The sequence below is a fragment of the Epinephelus fuscoguttatus genome, linkage group LG14 (genome assembly GCF_011397635.1).
Source record: "Epinephelus fuscoguttatus linkage group LG14, E.fuscoguttatus.final_Chr_v1".
Taxonomy (NCBI): Eukaryota; Metazoa; Chordata; class Actinopteri; order Perciformes; family Serranidae; genus Epinephelus; species Epinephelus fuscoguttatus.
Genome location: NC_064765.1, coordinates 20,519,503 through 20,542,113, shown reverse-complemented (window position 1 = coordinate 20,542,113; position 22,611 = coordinate 20,519,503). Strand labels below are relative to the sequence as shown.

Here is a 22,611-nt window from a genome sequence, read left to right as displayed (position 1 = left end):
TTGCATTACACTTTAGTAAATATATATTTATGAAAGCAATAGTTGATATTTGCTAATAAACAACCACGTAAATTACACTTGTAACTTTCAGACATCATATTCAATTTATATTATTCTCCTTTTATTTTAATATATTTGTCATACAACATCCATGATCCGGCCCATATGATCATCTTTTCACCCAGAACTGAACTGAAATAGAATTAAGACAAAATACCATCCACGAATTCCGTTTTTGTGGGACAACCATTGGATACCCGTGGTTGCCCGACCCAATACAGGACTCTGGTCCCAGATATTAGGCTTGAAACTAGGGTTGGGCGGTATGAAGGTATATACTATGCAACAGTAGCAATATGTCCAGTAGAGATTTGGCAATTCCTTTAATACCTCGAAAGCTATTTGGGGCGAGCTGTGTAGCAAACCAGAGCTAGATTCTTGCCTAATCTTGCATATCTAGCGGCCTCGCAAGCTAACGTGATTTGAGCAGACTGAAGGAGGAGAGTAAAGTTGTAAATACAGAGCCATTTAACAGTTGAAAATATGGTTCTCAGGGACTTTAAAGCTACTATATGGAAAGAAATTTAGTTTTACAAAGTGTTTTTTGCAAATAAAAGGAGAAAATAATCAAATGTCATGAAGTACAGTATGGTTACTATAAATCATTTTAATTGAATATTACAGAGCAGTTAATATGTCCTCAAATATACAGTTAGCGTGATAAAAAAAAAAAATAGATATACAATGATAGAAGATTTGGCCATTTCTCTCACCCCTACCCTAGACCTCTGTTTCATAAACTCTTGCTGGGCTACTGTGAGTCAGCTGCTAAGTCTGAGATGGCTCCTGGGAAGGTGAGGAATTAGCAGTCGAAACAGGAGCTCCTGTTCAGGCAGTTATATTGTTAACTCACCAGGAAGATTAAATTCAGTGAGGAAGGGTAAGAGACCGCAAAAGCTTCAGAGTCACTCGAAGCACTCAGGCCCTCTCTCTTGTCCTCGATAGTTCAATAGAATAGACGATACTGGGTTCTCAGGGGACAAGAAGCCATCTCTATGTATCATATTTTGCCTGTTATATTATTATAGTTTATTTTATATTTAAGGGGTGGGCACTACATGAAAACTGATCCTCTAGTTTCCATTCCCCCCCTAATATATCTCCTGTTGTCTCTTCCCTGTGGCCCTGAAGTCGGATGCCCAGCTTGTTGGAGTACTTGAGTTACAACTGTAACTTCATGGGCATCCTGGCAGGCCCCACCTGCTCTTACAACGACTACATGGCTTTCATCGAAGGCACGGGCTACCAGCCACGCCACCAGGAGAACGCCAATGGCAAGGAGAACGGGAAGTACAAGCAGAGCGAACCCTCACCCAAGGTACAATACAGTTTTTACCGCATGCATAGAAATCTCTGAACTATTAGAATCTGCCTGAATCAATTTGAGTCCAATTCAGAAGGTCCCGATTCGACACACATTGCGTAGCTTGGTGATGTCTCAGTTCTAACACATGCCTTTGCTGTTGTCCAGCTCTTTTATTATTGTTTTTAAATCCAAAATGCAGCCAGACATCTGCCTTTAAGCTTGGCAGTGTCGTCAGTGGAGTTGCTCTTGGCATGTTTTGATTCAGCTGAGGTTTGCTTGTCTCTTACATGGACAGAACTCGTTGTACAAAGAGCCAAAGGCTGGGATTAATGAGGTCACCCATTGACAAGAAAAGGCTTATATTAAAAGATCGATCTCTGGATTTTATAAATCAGTTTCAGATCATTCAGACGAAGATCCATTTAAACTGTAAAATAGATTTTTTTAAACACCGCCCTAGTTATGATACCACAAAGTAGGACTTTAAATTATGCAATTCTCTTTTAAGTGCATATTTGGGTAATGTTTGAGAAAGGCCCCTGCAGTAGTGGAGCTGTTTCAGGGGTGCATGCTAATTATAATGCGTTTGGTTCTCTTTAGAGAAACATTGTTGAGAATTTAATGACGCAAACGTCTAAACCTCAAGGTTATTTGTGTTTCCGTACTGCATAATGTATTAATAATTTAATTACACTCCAAGATTTGAATGTGTATTCATCTCAGAAGAGAAAGGAACAGAACGCTGCTGAATATAAAACATGCGAGAACACTCAAGGACTTGAGTTAAACTCGAGTCAACTTAACTTTTTGAAGTACAAGTATCATGTCTTCTGATGTGGTGATTGTTTTTATCTAAATATAATATGATGTCATGAGTTTTAATGGACTGCTTTTCGTATCCCCATTTCCTCTCTCACCTCTGCCTAGAATGATGTCATCTCAAAACTGAGTACGTGTGCCATCTCGCTGGCCATCTATCTGTCGCTGTGCAAGGTGCTTCCAGTAGAGCACTCCATAGACGATGACTTTGTCAGCTCCACACCCTTCTACCTTCAGGTTGTCTACCTTTACCTGGCCATGCTGGCTCTGAGGCCGAAGTACTACTTTGTCTGGACACTGGGTGAGTTTGATGCGACTTTCTTATGGGTGCACATGTTTCTTCTCACCAATTCTGTGTTAGAGCCAACATATATAGACTTCTTATTTGATTGTTGGTAAATCAGACTGATGATTTCCCCCTCAAAGTACCTGGATGACCCTTGTGTATGTGTTTCTTCTTGACTGTAGACTCTGCTCCATCCTCTCTAACTGATTGACTCTCAATCTAGTATACATATACAGAGGTGTTACTGTTTTGGTTTCGTTCACTGCTACTTCTCATTTAAGTGGTGTGAACTCACTGAGTTGTTTTGGTTCAGAGAATTTAGTTATTTTTGAAGTGGCCCTTACAGTGTGTTGAGATGCAGTCTAAAAAAAAAAGTCCCCTTATATTCAACAGTATTTCTTAATGTAACAGTGCCATCTAGTGCCGAGTTAAAAACTGCACCTCTTCATTCTCACCAATGACAAATCCATGTGATGCCAGATCTCCATCTGTTTCTGTCACTGCTTTACAAACTAATGCATTTTAAGGATGTGGAGCTGTTGATGTTGTAGTACTCAAAAACAGTTGTTCCTTTCTCCTGCAGCTGATGCTATCAATAACGCTGCCGGATTTGGCTTCAATGGATACAACAAAGATGGCTCCCCACGGTGGGACCTGATATCAAATCTCAGAATTCTGGATATTGAGGTTAGGCTCTTTGTATGAGACATTTTATTTCCACATAAAGTCATTTTTCAACTAAAGCCTAAAGTTTATTGTTTTTGATCCAATTTCAGTTTGCTACCAGTTTTAAGATGTTCCTGGACAACTGGAATATCCAGACAGCTCTTTGGCTCAAAAGGTAAAATCATTCAGTTTGTAACACTGTGCCTTACTCAGTTTGTGTTAGAGCAACCCCTGGCTGTAGAGTGTAGAGGGTTGCTGAAATGTATGAGGCATATCTCTGGAAGTGTGCAGATCCTTGAAAATTTTACCACAAACATTTCATCTAATCTCCTTTATCTGTCTTTCGATTTCTTTTTGTCAATATGAGTCAAGCTCTCCTGCTCCAGTTTTTCAAGTCTGGAATGTTTTGGAAAAGATTTGAATATACACTGTTTTGGCAATTGTTTAAAATATGTTCATAAAATTCCCAAAACATGTCTAGTGTTATGAAAAATATGTTCCTTGTATTACTTTAGTACTACACTACGTGACTGTTGAAACGTTGCTAGTATCATGTGATTCACAAAGACCAGACCAGCATCACGTCATCGCCGACACCACGACACCTTGACGCATCAGGAGAAAAACAGGAAATTGCAGAAAAGCTGTGGTGATGCAGCTGAACCAAGACACATTAGATACATTAATAGTCACTGCCACTGTAGTAAATCGCTAATGATGCTTACAACAGTTACTACTAATGAATAGCTAATGTTAGCATGAGTGGGAGTCTGCTGCAGTACAGTCACACAGTAAAGCAGCATCACACTGTCTCTAACTAAATCCCAACCTAGTGTTGATCAAGCAGTTGGCTATTAACAGGTTAATTACTTACAGACAGCACTTAGCCTGATGCTACCTGGTGATTTAACCAAATAGATTTGATTGAATCACCATGTCATGATGTTCACATCTGTTCATGTCGGTAAATGTCCCGTTAAGTAATATCTGGCCAGTGTATTGGGTTTCTGATCTAGTTGGGTGGGGGGGAAGCCTGAAGGGACATGACAGCGATTAATCTTAATTTGTTCAGGCAAAGTCACAGAACGAGAATTAGACATGTACATGAAACAAATGTTTGTTTAAGAAGATATACATGCATGCAGACTTGTCAAATTGTATTGACATCTATAGGATCTCAAGTTTTCTATTCCCCGAAAGGGGCACAGCTTTGATGTTTTGCAAAGTGGCCCAGTCCGGTTTTTTTGGCATAAGCAGCTAGTTGGCAGTAGGAATATCTAATGAGCGAGTAAAGATAGCAAACACCAGCAGTTGGCTTATCTGCTCGGGAAGTGCATGTTAAATAATGTATGGCTGTATCGCTATATAGGCCTATCCATTTTAAGCTACTTAGATAAAGTCATAGAAATGGGGTAAAATATTATGGAAAAGTTAGGAAAATGTTTTCAAAAAATGTGTTGGAACCCTATTTATATGTACTTGAACAGTTTGACCAAATGCAGGATGTGTGTCCTGTCAATCTTCTCCCCAGGGTGTGCTATGAGCGCTGTCCTATCAACCCCATGGCTGCCACCTTCCTGCTGTCGGCCATGTGGCACGGGGTGTACCCCGGCTACTACCTGACCTTCCTCACTGGCATTGCCATGACCATGGCAGCACGTGCAGTGAGTACACACATTGTTTCTGCCTATACGCCTATTGTCGGAGTTTTTCCCAGCCACATTCTGCCACATTCTGGAGTGGTACATTATGCTCCTGCAGTTTTTGAATCACAGTATCGTGGGCAAATCCCATAGTTATAGAAACGTTGTCTAAGAGCTCTTCAGATTTACCACTGCTACTTAGCAGAACCACAAACACACAACAGAATCCCTTTACAGAGAGTAAGGGGATAATGATGAAGTAGTATACCACTTATACCTCATGTTAAAGTGTGAGGCCATTACCACTAATCTGTGCTAAGCCCCGACCTCTTCACTCTTGAGAAAGAAGGAGACAAGAGGATATTTATGTAGAGACAGTGGAGTGATGGTACAGCGGGAAACTCCTACTGTAATTCTAGAAAATTTACTTCAGGAAGGGTTGATTAACTGAAACACCAGCACAGTAAATATGTCGTGCAGGTGAGCTCCCACGGGGACTTTCTTCTGTTTTATCGAAAGGAGGACAAGGAGACCACTGACCCAGTTCCAATATAAAACTACAGGCCACTGCCCACACTGACATTTTCAAAGATAGATTTGTCTAAAGAGTTATTGGATGGAAGAAAACAGAGAGAGAAGGGGAAACGAGAAGTATGAGCATAAGAGCTGCCTTAAGAACTAGGTCAATTGGTTCAATTCAAGTTTATTGTACTGTAAAATAAGTGGGTACGCAATTTAAAGTCCATATTCATGTGGAAATTATGTCAGGAAGTTCAGCTCACGAGATTTTTTTTTCTCTTCCAGGTAAGGCACAACATCAGACCGTACTTCCTGGTCTCTGACCCACACAAGCGTGTCTATGATGTCATCACGTGGGCATGGACTCAGGTTGCCATAAGCTACACAGTGGCGCCATTCGTCCTACTCGCTGTGGGACCCTCACTCAAATTCTACAGGTCTGTGAGCTTGATTGAATAGTGTGTTGATGCTGAGCTGAATTGTTGACACTATGGAGTCCATTAAGAATATCAGAGTTCAATAGAGATTACTGTAGCCTCTGCTGTTCTGTGCAGTAATTAGCAGAGTGAGTTGTGCACGCTGCTGCTGTTGTGTAAAATCACTGTTATATTAAGCATGTAAATGAAGTAACTGGCCACAGTGTAGAGATTAACGCTTCACTTTCATCAGCCCGGTTCCCTCTTGTGTGGCTGTAACAGTTAACGAGACAGCTTAATGAGTGAAGTACGGGGAGGATTGATGCGAAGGAAATAAAATGAGCGGCCTTAACACTGCTCGGCCGTTGCCATGAAATAAAAGCCCAACAATGTTCAGTATCATGCAGATTAGGACGGCTGTTAAATCAGCATGTGGCTGCAAGACAGGCAGTATAAAACAGGGTCATTAAAGGATTTCTTTCTATATTTAGGGTAATTTGACACAGAGCTGTCTTGTCCCAGTCATGTGTCAGCAAAAAGAGCTATTTAAGCAAAAACATGCTTTCAGTAAACCTAAAATTTTGATTTTTGTTGTCATATATGACACAATAAAGCTATTATGCATGCTTACAATTGTTGTTCAGAGAGTATCAAGAGTCTACAACTGCTCTGTGAGGTTGTATGAAGGACTGGTGCTGGAATGGATGGTCTCTTCTGGGTGGACAAGGTGGGGGACTGTCAGAAACTCTATTTTGCTATGATCAGTTGTTTCGCCATGAGGCAAAGAGCAACAAAGCTTTTTCTGCCACCATTGCATCTCAGCAACATGCAGGGGCATCCAGGGGTATGTGGACACTGGAGGAGAGCCGATAGAGGAGCAGATTATGGCTTAGGTCTGCTTAGTGGCCTGTGGGATAGAGCAAGGTGGCTGAGAGTCAAGCCAGGGGTCCATGCCCACAGCTTAGTGCCTGCTACTGGCTGTTGTGCAGCATCTACGCACCTCTTTATGTGGGGCCTCTCAACATGCTCTGCAGGCCCTGGATCTCCTCATATTTGACTGCCTTATAAGACTGCCTTTCCAGCCCCTAAGCCTCTGGATTTTTACAAACAAAACATAAATTAAGAGTTAATGAAATATGTTTTGTATAAATTAACTAACCAGGACCTGGCTCCTCTCTCAGCCATTATGACTGTTTCTCTGGCCTCAGTAAAGCCTCCAGCAAGCCCCACATATCCAGGCTGTGCTCTGCTACTCTGTCAGAGAACCAGAGGGAGAGTGGGAGGTCAGTGGGGTCCAAGCCTACCTCCCAGGGCCCTCTGTCAGCTTTCCTCCAGTGTCCACATATCCCTGGAGGTTGAGGACTTTGTTGTTTTTTTTTTCCTGGGGATTTTGTTCCCGTTCTCTTTTGTTTGTTCATTATGACTAGACGAACAACATTTTGTGTTTTAGCCAATCACAGCACAGCAGGGCAGGACTTGTCCCTCCAGACCATCCATTGTAGCATCAACTGCACATTGCTAATACTAATGTTAGCATGCTAACATGCTCACAGTAACCATGCTAACATGTCACTGTTTCGCAGGTGTAATGTTTAACATGATCCTCATTGTAGTTTAGTGTGTTAGCATGCTAACATTTGCTAATTAATGAAAAATTAAAATATTAAGCTCATGGTGACGGTAGAGGAAAATTAGGGAGTTGCCAAAGTCAGTAGGAAAGGGCCATTAATCCAAAAGCTGTTAAGTTATTTTAGTCTGGACCGTAGACTGCATATAAAGATGGACGACATGACAGCTCCTCAGAAGTGAAACCAAAACATCTCCATCGCCCCCTGGTGGCTGGCTGCAGTATAGGTCATAAACCCTGCCCCCTTCATGTTAGTGGATGGGACGTGAGCCAAACTACAAAATTAATGTACACCTCAAATTAATTTTATCCCAAAATGTTTTCAGTTCTTATCATGGTGATGTATATTCAAGTGTTTATTTTTCTATTAAGTTTGGTTTTAGTCATTTGGTGCTATAAAAAGGAGATGTGACATCATGATTAACAGCTATGTTTGACTTGGACGGTTGTATGGGTGGGATCTTGATACTATGGCTTCACCATGGATGTATGGTAGACTTTCCAAATGTTCCCAGACTGAATGGATCAAATCTCAATTGTGAAATGAGTCATTTCGCAGAGGTTGTGAAGCTCACAAAAATGTATCCAGTGATTTAAAGGTTGTCTCTTTGCTAATGTAAGTCTATGGGAAAAGTCTTATTGGGCCAAATGGCATCAGGTGACAGGCTCAGAAGGTGCAATAACACCATTTGGCCACTACAAAAATTAGCTTCAAACTCGGTGCACTTCCTGGGGGCCTGGGCTTCACCGGCCGATCACATCTGCGCCACATGAGGCTCTGGGTGGGGGGAGAAATGGAGACATGTCATCCATCTTTATATACAGTCTATGGTCTGGACCAAACCAGTGGACCAACTTCGCAGCATTGCCATTCCTAGGTTTTTAGCCACACTAGTGGCATGGCTAAGAAACTGACAGTTTTATGACCTGCACATATTTCTTGGTTTTATTCTCAAACTATTGTTTATTATAAAGTGTGCTGAGAAAATTATATGAAAACTCTGGGGTGTCTCTGCAGGTCCTGGTACTTCTGCTTACATCTCCTCTGCCTCCTGGTGGTAATGGCCCTCCCCATCAGATCGAGACGCCGGCAGGCCGCAGAACAGCAGGACGGCCTACAGAAGGACAGCCTACAGGAAAACCAGATGGACCACAGCAGCACAGACAACAACTGCAACCAGAAAGACAAAACCACATGAGGTTCAGGACAGCAACACACTTCCCTTCAGCAGCAGAAACACTGAGACGAACTAGAAACCACTGAGAGCTGGAGTGTGGCGAGTCTGTTTACCTGACAACGAACCAAATATCAGACGCTCTGAGAATCCTAACAGACAGAAAACACACGTCAAAGTTCTGTCAAAACTTCCAGTAGCAAGGATGACAGCAATCACAGTTTCTGACACGGATAAGAGACCAGGATGTAACAATGGCCACGGTGTAAACTAATGAGTAATAGTGGTTACTTAACATTACATTAGCGGAAATGAAGACTTCCAAGCTGCCTTAAACCCTCTATGTACTCGGCTGATGACGTAACAGTTGGATGGTACGCTGCAAGAACCTACAACCCTTGTGGTGTCGGCAGGTTGTACAAACAAATAGACGTGCAGTATGTGGAGGGTTTTTGTCATTGTCTGGATACAAGCCTCTGTCAGGTGGAAACAGAAAATGTGTTCATGTAAAAGAAACATAACCTTTATCATCAGCTGCCAATTTCAAACAGGCCTTAGGATCCTCAAAACATTGTTTGATTTCTATGTCTTTTTTAAAACCTTTATTGGAGAAGAATTCACATTGTATGTGTTTTGTATTTAGATGTTTGTGACAACACTATTTCGATCCATTCTCGATGATTTTTTTATTTTTTTTTCCTGGGATAAATTTACCGGTATAGAGAGTGGAATTCAGATCTCGTCCGTCTCCAGCAGTGGAAAGTCTAAAAATGGCACTCAAGAGTTTCTAAATGGATTTCTGTTTCTTTTTATATATTTTTCATATCTGCTGCTCTTTTTTTTTGACAAACATGACTCATCAGATAAATGTGTGTGTTTCAAAGGGAGTTCTTTTACCCTGTTGTGATTTCCATGTCTTTTTTTTAAAGGATTTCTGACCTGATTTCAGGGGTGTGATTTTCTTCTTTTCATGTGTTCAAAACTATTTAATTAATGCAAGTCCTAAATAATAAAATTGTATAATTGCGGAAGCACAGTGGATTGTTAACATCACAGCTCAACACTCGTACAGTTTAATTAATTGTCTTAAAGGTCTGGTGTGTAGGATTTAGGAGGATATATTGGCACCAATGACCATATGTGAATCATGTTTTTGTTACCTTAGAATGAGCCATTCATATCTAGATTTGGAGCAGGTCTTCTTTCCTCAGAGTTGGCCATGTTGTTTCTGCAGTAGTCCAGAATGGACAAACCAAACACTGGCTCTAGATAGGGTCATTTGCATTTTCACGTTTCTGTGTTGGCCTCCCTCTATATGCTTGGCACACAGGAGAAGTTTCAACTGGTTGCAATCTGCATCCTCACCACTAGATGGCTCTAAATCCCACACACTAGACCTTTAAATCCTACAAACACAACACAAACTCAGATTACAACATTCACTGACAACTTATTTAACCGTCAAAAGGTTTTGTAGCCATAATTATTACAAGCCAATTGAATGTATGAAAAAGAACAGTTTCCAAATTGATGCACAGTGCAGGAAAGCACACATTGTGTTCACGCTGCAAACCATGTATGTGTGCAATTGGCATCTGTCTGAGAATATCTGACACCGTTATTTATGTGTGTGACATAATAATACTGTACAAAATTCCAAGACATAGACCAGCTGTTGTGGTGAATGGTCTTATTTCATATTGTGTGCACTTATGTTAGAGTAGGTGATGTTTCAGGGTGCATTTACTGTAGGGTGAAAGAGACACTGGTTCCTCACGTTGTTTTGATTCACGGCTCACCTTAAGCCTTTCAAATCACCCAGTTTACTCTTTATAACACGCAGCCGTTCAAACAGATTAGGTGAAGGAAACGTGGTGCAGAGGAGGCAACCTGTTTGGCACCTCACTATTCAGACAGTCAGAAGACACATTTTTATGTATCTGTGAAAGCAGGAGACAGTCCGGGGGTTGTCAAGCCCACAATATCATAAACACGTTGAAGTTGTGCTTTTTTTTTTCTTCCTCTAATTGTCAGTAATTTGAGTTGGTTTGGAGCATTTGTGTTGTGTAAAGTAATAACAAAGCAGCAGAGGTGAGCTTTCTCATTTCTTTTTAAGATTTTTTTCTAACATTTGCATATTCCTGCCATAACTGTGTGTGTACCAGTATTCATGTGATCCGTACATGTCGATGTGGTCTCTAGTAAACTATATTTGTAGCCTGGGCCCTGTGGAGGCGAGCGTGGCCCACCTAAGGTAAAGGGATGTCATTCTACAAACATAGCGATTATTGCACTGCATGGCCACCCAAACCAGCAGATCAATGCAAATGGCTCCATATGTCCAAAGTGCCAAATCATGAATGGCGCATTTTTTGTTTTGTTTAGTGTGTATGTGAGCATGTGTGCCTGCGTGTGTTTGTCTGCGTGCAAATGTGTCCATGTAGTACGTGTGTGTGCGCGCCTGTGTAACATAACGGTTATTTTTGTGTCAGAAGGAACTTTATTGAAAGATTTGTATAACAGTACATTAAAATTCTGATTTATGTGGCAAAATAAAGAGAAATTATTTTTAAACACTAAAACTGATGCTTGAAAGTATGTCTTTTTTGTCCAGTATTGGACTGTCTAATATTTGATGTTAAAATATAGCGTTTATATGGGGCAAGCTCATGCAGCAAAGGGAAAATCCCCAAAATGCTCCCTGCATTTTTGTGCAGTGTTATTGCAATATTACGGCAGACTTTTTCACAGCAGGTATATTGACTTGTCTCAGCAGGAAAAGTACAGGTGAAACCATTCTAATTAACAATGGCGCCGCTTGATTAAGTGTCCCAGTGAGTCATGACAGTGAGCCAACATGTACAATACCAAAGCCCTGGAACTAGCTCGCCTAAAAGACATGCACATGTTATGTCTTTGTCAATTACACCTTTGGTTATACTGCAATGATTATATTGCTGCACGTTGCTGAAATGTTACAATGTAATATAGATTTTAAAGATGTTCGACAAAGTCCCTGCTGTGCTGTTTTTATATGATGCTGAAATGTTCAATGAGTATTTAAGGGGTTATATCACAATACATTGTCTAGTACCTCTTCATTGGAAAGTGGTGCAGTAGGCATTTTGACATGTCACAGCAGGAAAAGCACAGGTGTAAATTATCAAATAATCAATGGCTATATTTCTTAGACTGGTTCAGCTGCACAGTGAGCACTACAGTGGAGACTTGATTAATGTTGTCAGTAACACCTGTGCTTAAAAGGCCTACATCAAAGGCCTATGTTGATAAAATGTCATGATGAAAGTATTTAAGGTTATTCAACATTATTTCAACTATACTATGACATACTACTACCGCACAATATTCCAGTACAGTTAGTTTGCATTTCTTCACATTCGCAAATCAACTATTTTAAATACAATATATATTTAAAGACTTTTATCAACCTATCAAACATATTAACCACATAACATATCAAACTTTTTTTGGATATGCCCTCTCTTGGTTAGCACCTTATATTGGAGTAAGTTCACCGTCATCTTTCGGTTCCTCATCCACTCCTTTACATAAACATAATGGAAATACAGTAGAGGCCTCTGTGTCAGAATCAGAGGTGGAAAAAGTATTCAGATCCTTCACTCAAGTTAAAGTAGCTCTCCATAGTGAGTAAATGTTCTGCATTTAGAATATGACTTATCTAAAAGTACAGAGTTTTAATAAGCAAAATGTACTTAAAGTTTTAAAAGTATTGATAGTGCAGAAAAGTTACCCCTGTCAGTGTTACATTACTTGTAAATCATAGTATTAGACTATTGTCACTAATGTAGCTGGTTGCTGGTAGCCTCACTAGAGGTCTCTGTGATGCTATGTTGATATCAAACAGTTGGCGTGACATCCTGCTCATTTTGCACTGGTCATTTTGTGGATCACATAAACACAAGACATTGAGGTGAGAAGATAATTTGTAAATTTTCATGTTGGTGTTGTTTTGTATTAAAAGCATATAGGATATTAGTCATTAAACAATCAAACACATATTAAAAAGTTGAAGGTTTGGTCAATGTTTAGCTAGCAAGCTAGAGCCATGTGGTAGCTAGCTTAAAATGTTTGACAAGAGGTCAGGTGGGGACAGTCTGTCTGTCTCACTGCTCTGGGGGTTGGTTGTCACATGTGTGACAGTTCAGACAGACAGTCAGCATGGCAAACATGTTGTAGTCCATATGTTCTCAGGTGTTTTTAGGCTGTTCAAACAAACAATCACCTGGTTCAAATTAGTGATTTAAAGACAAGAGGCATTGATGAGTAGCCTACTACTATAGAGGTGGTATTTATTTCAAAACTTGTTCGGTGTTTCTATCTTAAAAAAAAAAAAAAAATGTACACATTTTTTAAATGTTCTTTTTCCTGAAACCCCACTGATAACCATAGGAACTACCAACCCTGTGATGGGGTTGGTTGTCACACTGTGTTGGAGTGTCTTTGATAGTCAATTACTTCTTGTTACAGTGAGCTGTATGTTTTTATTTAATGTAGGAATTATTTTTTTTAAAGAATATATTTATTGCAATTTTTTTTTTACCTAAAACACAGAACAGCTCGGACATGACATTGCGAGTAGAAGGAGCAGTTGAAAATAAGGAAACAAGACACTAATGAAAAAAGAATCAATAGAAAAAAATAAAAATAAAAAATAGTGGGCATTTCATCCATCCCCAACCTTCATCACCTCCTACAACCATATAGGCAGCAAAAGAAATATTAGCATCCATTTTATTTTTGAGAGTAGGTGTTATATATGTGCTTTGTACAATTCTGAACTGAGTAGATTTGGGTTATAGGAATGACTGCTGAAAGTGTGACAACCAACCCCGGTCTCCCCTACTGTTGGGCAGTTGAATGTACTGGAAAATAATTCACAATATTTTATGTTCTCATTACAGGTTTTAAGTATAATACTACAGTTGGTAAGTTAAAACATTTCATGATATACCATCTGCCAACAGTAATAATCTAGACAGATGGGGTCCTTGTTGTAGACAAACTGTGAATGGGGGTTCCTCGTGCCCCAATCTGCTCCTCCACACGTGACGCCACTGTAACCAGGGGTGATGGTGGGCGGAGCTACTGACTTTACTGTACGAGGTTAACGTCGCCCTTTTAAACAGAAGCAAAGTATGACATAAAAAAACGGCTTTTTTTACTTTATTCTCCGGAGTGGAATGAAAATACAGACGGTCACAGAACAGCCCAGCCCAGGTAACTACTACTTCAGGTGGTTCACTGTACTTTTTATCTTTATTATAGGTGATTAAAGTGTGGGGACCTGTTGGAGAGCTAGCCACTCTGAGCTAACGTTAGCTTCTTAGCCGTTGGGAGTTGGGCTCGCCAGTGTTTTGAGCTGCTTCCTAGTAATAGTAGTAAACACGGGAAGTCAGTCTGCTTTGACATCTTCGACAAAAGCTGTCCATTACAGAGCAGACAAAAACAAAGTGTAGTATTACTTTACTTATTTTATCTTGTCTCATTGAGGCTACACGTGATGTCTTTATCTGTGTCATCCAGATGTTAATGTTTTTGACAGGCAGTCAGAGCGGCTGATGCGCCATACCTGTTGTTAGATAAACGTACAGGCAGGAAACATGCAGCACAGACCCACAGTGTGTTTTACGCTGAGATCATGTCCTAGTTGGCTGTCAGTCACATCTCTGGTTTCTCTCCAGCAGCTCCTGTGACCAGGTATTAGTGCCAAGCACAAGGTTCATTCATTTAAATGGATAAACACAGTCAAACTCAGGACTCTTGGCTATAAACTGATGCAAAAAGACCAGTTCCCAATTTTGCTTTTAAAGTTTTCCATACACCTCAGCAAACCTGTTTCTTGGAGCAGACCTGGCATGCCTTAGGGAACTGAATCCTCAGCTGTTTCATACCCACATGACCAGCCACTAGGAGCTGACTGTTAAATTTAGAGATCCTATCCAGTGTGCCTCCCAAGTTCATGTTTGTGTGTCTTCAGATAGCAGCATGATAACATCAGGTAGCCTGTGTTTTCACATAAATACTGGTCTAGGTGTTATAAAATATTGATATAAATAATATTGAGGTGTAGTAAAACCAGACAGGATATCATCCAGGGGTTTTGATCTCTTTGAATGTGTATTTTCTTGCTTTACACTTATGTGATGAATATTTCTGCCCTTATTTAATGTTAGCAAGCCTGGGACAAACAGTGCTTTCCTGTACCTGTTTGTTCATCGTATCCACTTTACAACAAATTTCCTTACTCGAAATCTCTTCTTGTGTCTTCCTGTTCTTGCTTGTAAATTTATACTAAAAGCAAACACTAAAACATTTCTCTACAGAGTGTAAATCACTTGTCAATTAGCCTAATACACAAGTAGATTGGCAGAAAATTAATTGGAAACACTTAAGATGATTGACTAAAAAGCAAAAATGCCAAAAAAAAAATCTGTGGTTGCAGCTTACTTTAATGTGATCATTTTGAATGCATTGTTTTGTAATGGATGAAAACAAATGTCAACTGGTTTGGGGACATTTTTTTTAACACAATGTCACTATTTTGTGACAGTTTATAGACCAAATGGCCAAAATGCAAAACCCTTTGCTTATCTATAGGTCAACAGGTGCGTTGGAGAAGACCATGGGCTGAATATAATAAATCGCACACTGCCCCTTACACTTGCAATAATCAGAAATTTATTGGAAAAATGCATTTCAGTGCAGAAACCTTTATATATTATCAGGATGTTTTAAAGCTCTGCTCTATCATATACTCCATTTATTGATACATATAAATATTTAGGCTTTGACTTTAAAATGTTGTGATATTTAGTTTTATTTTTGTCAATATTTCCCAGCTCAACGTAAAAGTAAGGGGATTTTCTAGGGCTTGTAGTTGTGGATATTTTAATAAATCAGCAGCGTTTCACGATTAGTTTGACATATTTGGCTTTTATTAGTAATTGAGTCATTTGAACACACTCAGTGACAAGACTCATTGATATCAACCAAATGTTACTTTACTGCATCACTCTTCGATTGTAATCGCTCAAATTAAGCCAACATCTTAATTGTCTCTGCCCTTTTATCTGCCTAATTTGGTGCTGAGCCAGTGCATGCAATGAATGGAAATCTGGTCCCGTGTGTCTATTGTGTCGGGAAGAGATGGGCGTAGGCCAACCCCCTCATCTAATATTCAGCCTTGAGTGAAGGGGGGATGCTCAGCCTGAGCCTGGCAGTGTTTGTTGATAGTGTGTGTGAGAGAACAAGGGATAAAGATTGGTGTTGAACAGCTAAATAAACATAATCTTCACCCTACACCAAGGTAAGGGGTTCTTCTGTTTACCTTTTTAGTGTTTTCTAGAGATTGTGTGTCTCTTTGCTCAGCTTTTATCATTTGTTTTATAGCTTTAACTGTTTTTATTGGTGTTTTGTCTCTGCTGGTTTTTACAGGGTATCTGTTTTGTTAGAAAAAATGTATGTAGACTCCCATCTGATCACTGCTCAGGAGAGAGCGAGCTAATGTTTACTGATTGGCTCTTGTGTGGTGTTATCATCCACCCATTGTGCTGAGAGACAAGGAGCTGAGGAGGGTGTGTCAACAGGCTTCACTGTACACAAAGGATTTTCTTTACGTATGCCTGGCACTGCCTGATATGGGAGAAGAGTTGCCAGGTGATCCCTGACTGAACAAACAATGTCAGACTGAAGAAAAAAGAAAGAATATGTACTTATTTATTGATTGTCTGCTTTGAGTTTGACTGAATTGACTGTTTTGGGGCCTTTGTACCGACAGCCCGACAGGCATGTGACATTTAAGCGTTCACTGACCTGAGCCTGAGCTGCTTGTCTCACAGATTATGTTGAAATATTGAGCAGCGTGTTTGCTAGTCTTTATGTGAAACCCATTGCCAAGGCAACTTGCAGGCAATGAATGCAGCTGATTAATTCTGTGTTGCTGTGGCAGGAAGTGAGTCTGACCATGATGGAAGAGCCCAACTTGATGAATCATTAATGAGTTTTTTATCGACTGGCTGAATCCCTGCTAGAGCTAAAACAACCACATTTGAGGGGGGTATGTTTTATCAGGTGAAATTATACATGTAATATCTGGGAAGCGCTGATGTTTTGCAGTAGGCAAGGCAGTTGTATTTATAAAGCACGTTATATAGTAAGACGTAGGTTCAAGGTGCTGTACCGAGAACTTAGAACAACACTGTACAAAGTTAGAACAATATGATTTAAAAAGAGCAACATCAAAGTAGTGTTGTCACAATACCAAAATCTTTGTTTCGGTACCAATACCAATATGAATTTCGATACTTTTCGATACTCTTCGGTACTTTTCCTAAGGAAAAGTCCTTTTGGATACAAACCTTTAGAACAATAAATAGTAGGGGTGTAACGGTACCAAAAAAAAATCATGGTTCGGTAAGTACCTCGGCACGGACGTCATGGTTTGGTAACTCAAATATCCCACCAAGTTTGTGTTGTCTCGTGTTGTCTCCCTTTGCGAGGCAGACTTTCTCTTGTCTTTTTTCACATGTGCCAGCTGCGAATGTTGATACAGGTGTTGTCATACACACCACTTGTGCAATCTGTGCTCCAATAGGAACAAGAAAGGCATTTGTGTGCATAATTGAGTAAAATAAATTAACTAAATTAATGAATTGAATCAATTTCAAAGTACCAGTATTTTCCAAATGCAGTATAGTACCGTTTGGAATACTCTAGTACCGCGGTACTATTTTAGTACCGGTATACCGTGCAACACTACATCAAAGAGATTAAGAAAAAAAAGGTGAGTGTACTAGAGGTGCAGTGATTAGTTGTTAAAGGTACACCATACACGATTGTCCAAAGTGAAAGTAAAAGCCAACCACAGATTCACTCGTTTGACGCTTCACTTCACCACATTTGCGTTTTTTCAGCACCATGTCTCTTGAATGCTTATTGATTATGGTCTGGCACCACCTCTTATTTAAGCCCTGACCTCACCTGACCTCTGTGATGGTACATGCCCATAAACAGCCAGAATGTAGAAAATATAAGGAAATAAGAAGAGAGAAAAATACACTGATACACACTTCAAGTGGGTTTAAAGTGACGACTGACAGGGATTACTTCTGTATGAGTCTACACATTAGTTTTAAGGAAAATCCTGAAAAGTATATCTTTAACTATTATATTGTCGCCAGCTAATTTGACATTCGATTAATCGGTCTGAGTAATTAAAAGAAAAGGAAAAAAAAGTCAAAATTCTCCAATTTCAGCTTCTTAAATGTGAATATTTTCTGGTTTCTTTACACCTCTTTGAAAGGAAACTGAATATCTTTGACTTATGGACAAAAAACATCTGAGGATGTCATCTTGGGTGTGGGAGACACCATCTTGGGTGTGGTCAGTCAGCGTTTGGGAAACACTTCTTTCTTACATTTTGTAGATCAACTGATGGATTGGTTGAGAAAATAACTGACAGACTAATTCATTCATTCGTCCTCTGATGAGCCCTCCATTGGCATCTTCAGTCATCTTGATCCTCCATGCGTCTGGCGAGCTTGCCAGTGCTTTCTACTCCTGCATCTTTCTTCAGGACATCCATGTATGTTGACATGGGACGCCCTTGTAAATGATGTCCATGCCTTGGATCCCAAGAGCACCAGTTTGATGGCTGGGAGCTTCCTGTGTCTCTGGCAGTGAGCGGCCAGTCTCATTCTCCTGGGTCCTATTTTCTTGCTCACACTAAGCAGCTCTCTATATAGATTTCTTGGTGTGTTGACGTACAAGCCTTGGCTGATGATCAGTACTGCACACAGCACACATACAGACCAGTCGGCAGTGAAATATAATCATTAGCTGCAGCTTAATGTTTACTATTATTGTCTTGTCAGTAGACAGTTGTTATAGAAATATCATGTGTGAGTACTGCTCTTAAACTCCAGTGTAAAAATGGTTAAAAACATACAGTAAATAGAGGAACATGCACGTGTTTCATGGGTTTAAATTCATTTTTTAGAATGGTGGAGCCTAATTATAGATAATCTCCCCAACTAAGTGCTACCCTAACTACATCTTAAAGCTATTTTCCCATCAATGCAAAGCAGTTTCAGTGAAATTGTGCACCTTTTTTACTTTCAGGCACTTAACAAAACAGTACTTTTCTTCCTCAGTGCACACAACTTCCACAAAGTCCAGTTTAAGGCGGTGGAGGAGGGTAGAGCTGAGGTCGGTCTCGATATAATTGGAGCACACAGTCGAGTGCACCAATTATTCACGGCGTCATTAACATCAAAAGATCAAAGTTAAGAGACTATTGTCTGTCTTCGGTTGCATTTGATGACTAAGTAGACTTTCTTAAGTGGGGCATTGTGACTGCTCTGCCTTCATGTTTCTGAGCAGAGAGCTCATGTTTTCAGCATGAGCAGCCAGACTGAACTAAATTGAAGTGAAACAAGTGCCCCTGTTCGCTCTTGTGTAATGAGCATGTTGAGTGCATGGTCCAAATTGTAACCACACTTTCACATTCTGGTTGAAAGGGACAAATAACTGTGTCCTAAAGTGTGCTAAAAAATTTGTGGAGTTGTGTGCATGTGCCTGGTAAGATATAGATGTTTATATAACACAGTGACACGTTCTGACTATCTGCTTTAACTTTAAAAAGTTAAAAATTAATGCAAAGCAAGGAAAGTTTAATAATGGATCACATTTCATAACATAGGCAGCTCCAGGTGCTTTGCATATAAAGTTTTTTATTTTTAAAAAGACACAGGTATAAGGAAATAAAAGTGCATAAAACTTATTTTATACAAAGAAGTTTAAAAAGACACAGGTAGGAAGAATAAAAAAGTATAAAATAAAGAGATTAAAGTAAAATGATTAAATTTTTATTGTAAAAATGGCAAATTAGAAGCCGAAGTAAAAGTGTAATTTTAGTTAAAAGGCAGTCACGAACATAAAAGGTAATACCCTATTTTTAAAATAATACAGCGTGCAAAAAATGCATGCAAAAAAGCAAGCCCACACACATTCAAGCCACACTGGTAATAATTTCTTAAATCAGTCTACATTTAGACAGCATATTTTCCATGTTTTTTTCTTTTCTAATGAGACTTTAAAAGATGTTTTTGGAATATGACCCTCTTCTTTGATTATATGTCATTCATAGCTTAAAGATGCAGCCTCTGTTTTTTGTTTATGGGTGAGTATGTTCGTGTGAGCTGGGTTTGGACAGTGCTTGTTTATTGCCCAGCATTGCTTCAAAGATTCACCACACCCTCTTCCTGGCTTTAACCTCTCTGCTTCTCTCTTAGCAGTGCTGTACATTTAGCTACGCTGGCCACATAGAAACTGTAAGTACCTTTAGCCGTTTGTGAATGCTTACCTGCTTTGCTCTCGCTCCACAGCGGTGTACAGGTGGTTAGCGATCAGCCATGGATACCACCACCTCCCTGAAGATGACCTCTCTGGCCGTCCAGAGTCTGTTCGGCTACGTGGAGGAGGAGAACCTGGCTGCCATCAAAGCACATTTGGATAAGTTCAGAGATCTGGACAGCAGGAGTGATGTAAGTCAGCCTTATCACAGCAACTCTCCCGTTGGCTCAAGTTGTTTATTTTGGAGAGCAGTGTGAAGATAGGCTCTATGAGATTATGTGGGAAAAGACATACTAGAATCACTTTTTCACTCTGCTGTAGTGAAACAATACTACTGAAACTTGTAAAGCTGCCTGCAGAGAGAAGACAAGACATGGTATTGTGCTTTATGAATGGTTAATCTTTTTTCTTTAAATTGGCCATGTATGAGATGCAGTGCCTATAAAAAGTATCTACTCTCCTAGGAAGTTTTCATGTGTCATTGTCACTTTGTGTAGATCCGATTTCACTTTGACATTTAAGCATCTTTATCTATTGATCAATGTAAAACAAAATGACATAAAACCTGCTTTGATTTAAACTTGTATTGGGATAAACATGAAAACTTAAAAGGGCAAAGACATTTTTGTCATGGAAAAGTTGACATACCTTTTGAGAAGAAAAAAAACCTGAAAAAAACAGAGACAACCAATCATTGTTACCTTATATTTTTATTTGCTTTGTCTTACTTTATTTTTTTTGTGCTAATGTTGTTGTGCTGCTCTGTTATATCTCTCTGAAAACACAACAAAAACTGAAAGGTCCAGTGTGCAGGATTTAGGATGATATATTTGTAGAGATGGATACAGTAAAATAACTATGTTTTCTTGACTATATAATCACCTGAAAATGAAATTTGTGTCTTTGTCACTTTAGAATGAGCCATTTATATCTAGATAGGGAGTGAGCCCTCTTTTACGGAGGTCACCATGTTTTTACTTGTAAAAATCACCTGGTCTGTTTGTTTTGGAGAGGAAGAGTGCCTTGTGGATAATTTGGCTTCGGTTAAAAACCTCCTGAACGTCTGTTTCTTAAGTTATCAGAGAACAAAGGTGAGCAAAGATAAGCAGATGCTGGGCTCCAACATGCCAAACAGCATCAGAGAAACACTGATTTGTAATATGAAACTGCTTTTTTCAGTGTTTTTACTGGATTTAATCACCTGGTCCGTTTGTTTTGGAGAGAAAGAGACCTCTGTGGATAATGAACAGTGAAGGAATTCCAACCAGGAGAAGTTTCAGCTGGTTGCAATGTGCAGTCCTCACCACTAGATGCCACTAAATCACCCTAAATCTTACACACAAGGCCTATAAGCAAGAAAGAAATCTAAGTGGGGTCAATACTTTTTATAGGCACTGATATAAAAATATTAGCATTGATGTATTGAGTTTAGACGAGAAAGCCAAACCCTCATATAGCTATTTTCTCTGTGCCACAGACCCCCATTATTGTCCAAAAAACTTAAAAAATTAAGAACCAGTTCCTTCATTTTCATGCCTATGGGCATACACAGTTTATTTTAATGTCAGTCCCACTTCAACCATCCTGCTGCTGGAAAATTACTAGTGAACAAACCCACATTTAAAGTTGTTTTAGGGAAGTACTTAGTCTTATTTTGTCTTCAGTAAGAATAAATGGGTTTGATTACAATAAGAAAAATGTAGAATAACACCATTTTAAACCTGACTAATAGAAACGCTTGTTATGTGTAGGCCATGTTGCATTAAGGCATCAATTATCAGGTTATCTTTGAGGATCTGAGTGAAATCATCAAATAGTATTACTGCCTGCCATTTCTTTTCTCAGTTCTCAGAGGGTTACATAGAAAACAGTGTAAGTAATTAGCTCGATGGTGTGTTGAAATCTTTATCGCTATTTCAGTTCCTTCACTCTCCTCCTTTTTTTTCAGATTGGACAGACTCCCCTGATGGTGGCGGCAGAGCAGGGCAATCTGGAGATAGTACAAGAGCTCATTAGGAGAGGAGCCAACGTTAACTTGGATGATGTTGTAAGCAGACACAGACACACAACATCCCAAAATGCCTAAAATGAACACACCCTCACACACAAGCACATGTGGCGTTATATTAAACATTGAGAGCATACAGGAATTCAGGCACAGGTGAAAAACAATGCGGTCATTTTTACCACGTTACCCACTTGACAGAGAAGACGTAGCTGAACCAGTGGTCTTGATGTTCCATCTTGCTGAACTCACCACACTTGGGCTTTAGTCCACAGCTATTATGAGCCATCATGAGCCATAATGACAACTTATTACACACTTTTACCTTCGCTCTTTTGACTAAATGACAGGATCCACTTGCTGGCCAACACCCTGTGCCTCCAGAAGCCAGCCCCTTACAGACGCACACACTCACGCATGCATTTTACCCTCCCACTGTGGCACACGCATGCATGCTCACACACTACACCTCTCATTAACATCTCACGTACATGTAACCTGCTATTACACATAGCACACACAAACTTGTGCTCAGTCTTGTACTAACACGGAAGAATAGAGGCAAAGCGTCACATACTATATTGCACTTGTCTTTCACGCTTAACTCTCTGACGCTCCTGTCTGTCCATGCGACACCGTGTTCCCATGAGCACCTGGTATGACCAGCTGGTAGGTACAGTGGTTGGAAGGGTCCC

General features: G+C 39.8%; 2 protein-coding genes across 6 annotated transcripts in view; both read left to right on the top strand.

The window, feature by feature from the left end:
* Window positions 1-11,099, top strand: part of mboat2a (membrane bound O-acyltransferase domain containing 2a) — a 69,928-nt gene extending 58,829 nt beyond the window's left edge. Inside the window, exons 7-13 of the mRNA XM_049596559.1 lie at window positions 1,192-1,378; window positions 2,294-2,486; window positions 3,055-3,158; window positions 3,248-3,312; window positions 4,669-4,801; window positions 5,585-5,736; window positions 8,361-11,099. Of these exons, the coding sequence (XP_049452516.1) occupies window positions 1,192-1,378; window positions 2,294-2,486; window positions 3,055-3,158; window positions 3,248-3,312; window positions 4,669-4,801; window positions 5,585-5,736; window positions 8,361-8,541 (1,015 nt within the window). The 3' untranslated portion in view covers window positions 8,542-11,099. The remainder of the gene's footprint in view (window positions 1-1,191; window positions 1,379-2,293; window positions 2,487-3,054; window positions 3,159-3,247; window positions 3,313-4,668; window positions 4,802-5,584; window positions 5,737-8,360) is intronic.
* Window positions 11,100-13,634: 2,535 nt separating this feature from the next.
* kidins220a (kinase D-interacting substrate 220a) overlaps window positions 13,635-22,611 on the top strand; it is a 55,396-nt gene continuing 46,419 nt past the window's right edge. For 3 of the 5 annotated variants that reach the window (XM_049596557.1, XM_049596556.1, XM_049596554.1), the window contains exons 1-3: window positions 13,641-13,792; window positions 19,944-20,102; window positions 21,860-21,958. In XM_049596557.1, the coding sequence (XP_049452514.1) occupies window positions 19,971-20,102; window positions 21,860-21,958 (231 nt within the window). In that variant the 5' untranslated portion in view covers window positions 13,641-13,792; window positions 19,944-19,970. Of the gene's footprint in view, window positions 13,793-19,943; window positions 20,103-21,859; window positions 21,959-22,611 lie in introns of all 5 variants that reach the window. The other 2 variants (XM_049596555.1, XM_049596558.1) reach the window with 1 other exon arrangement.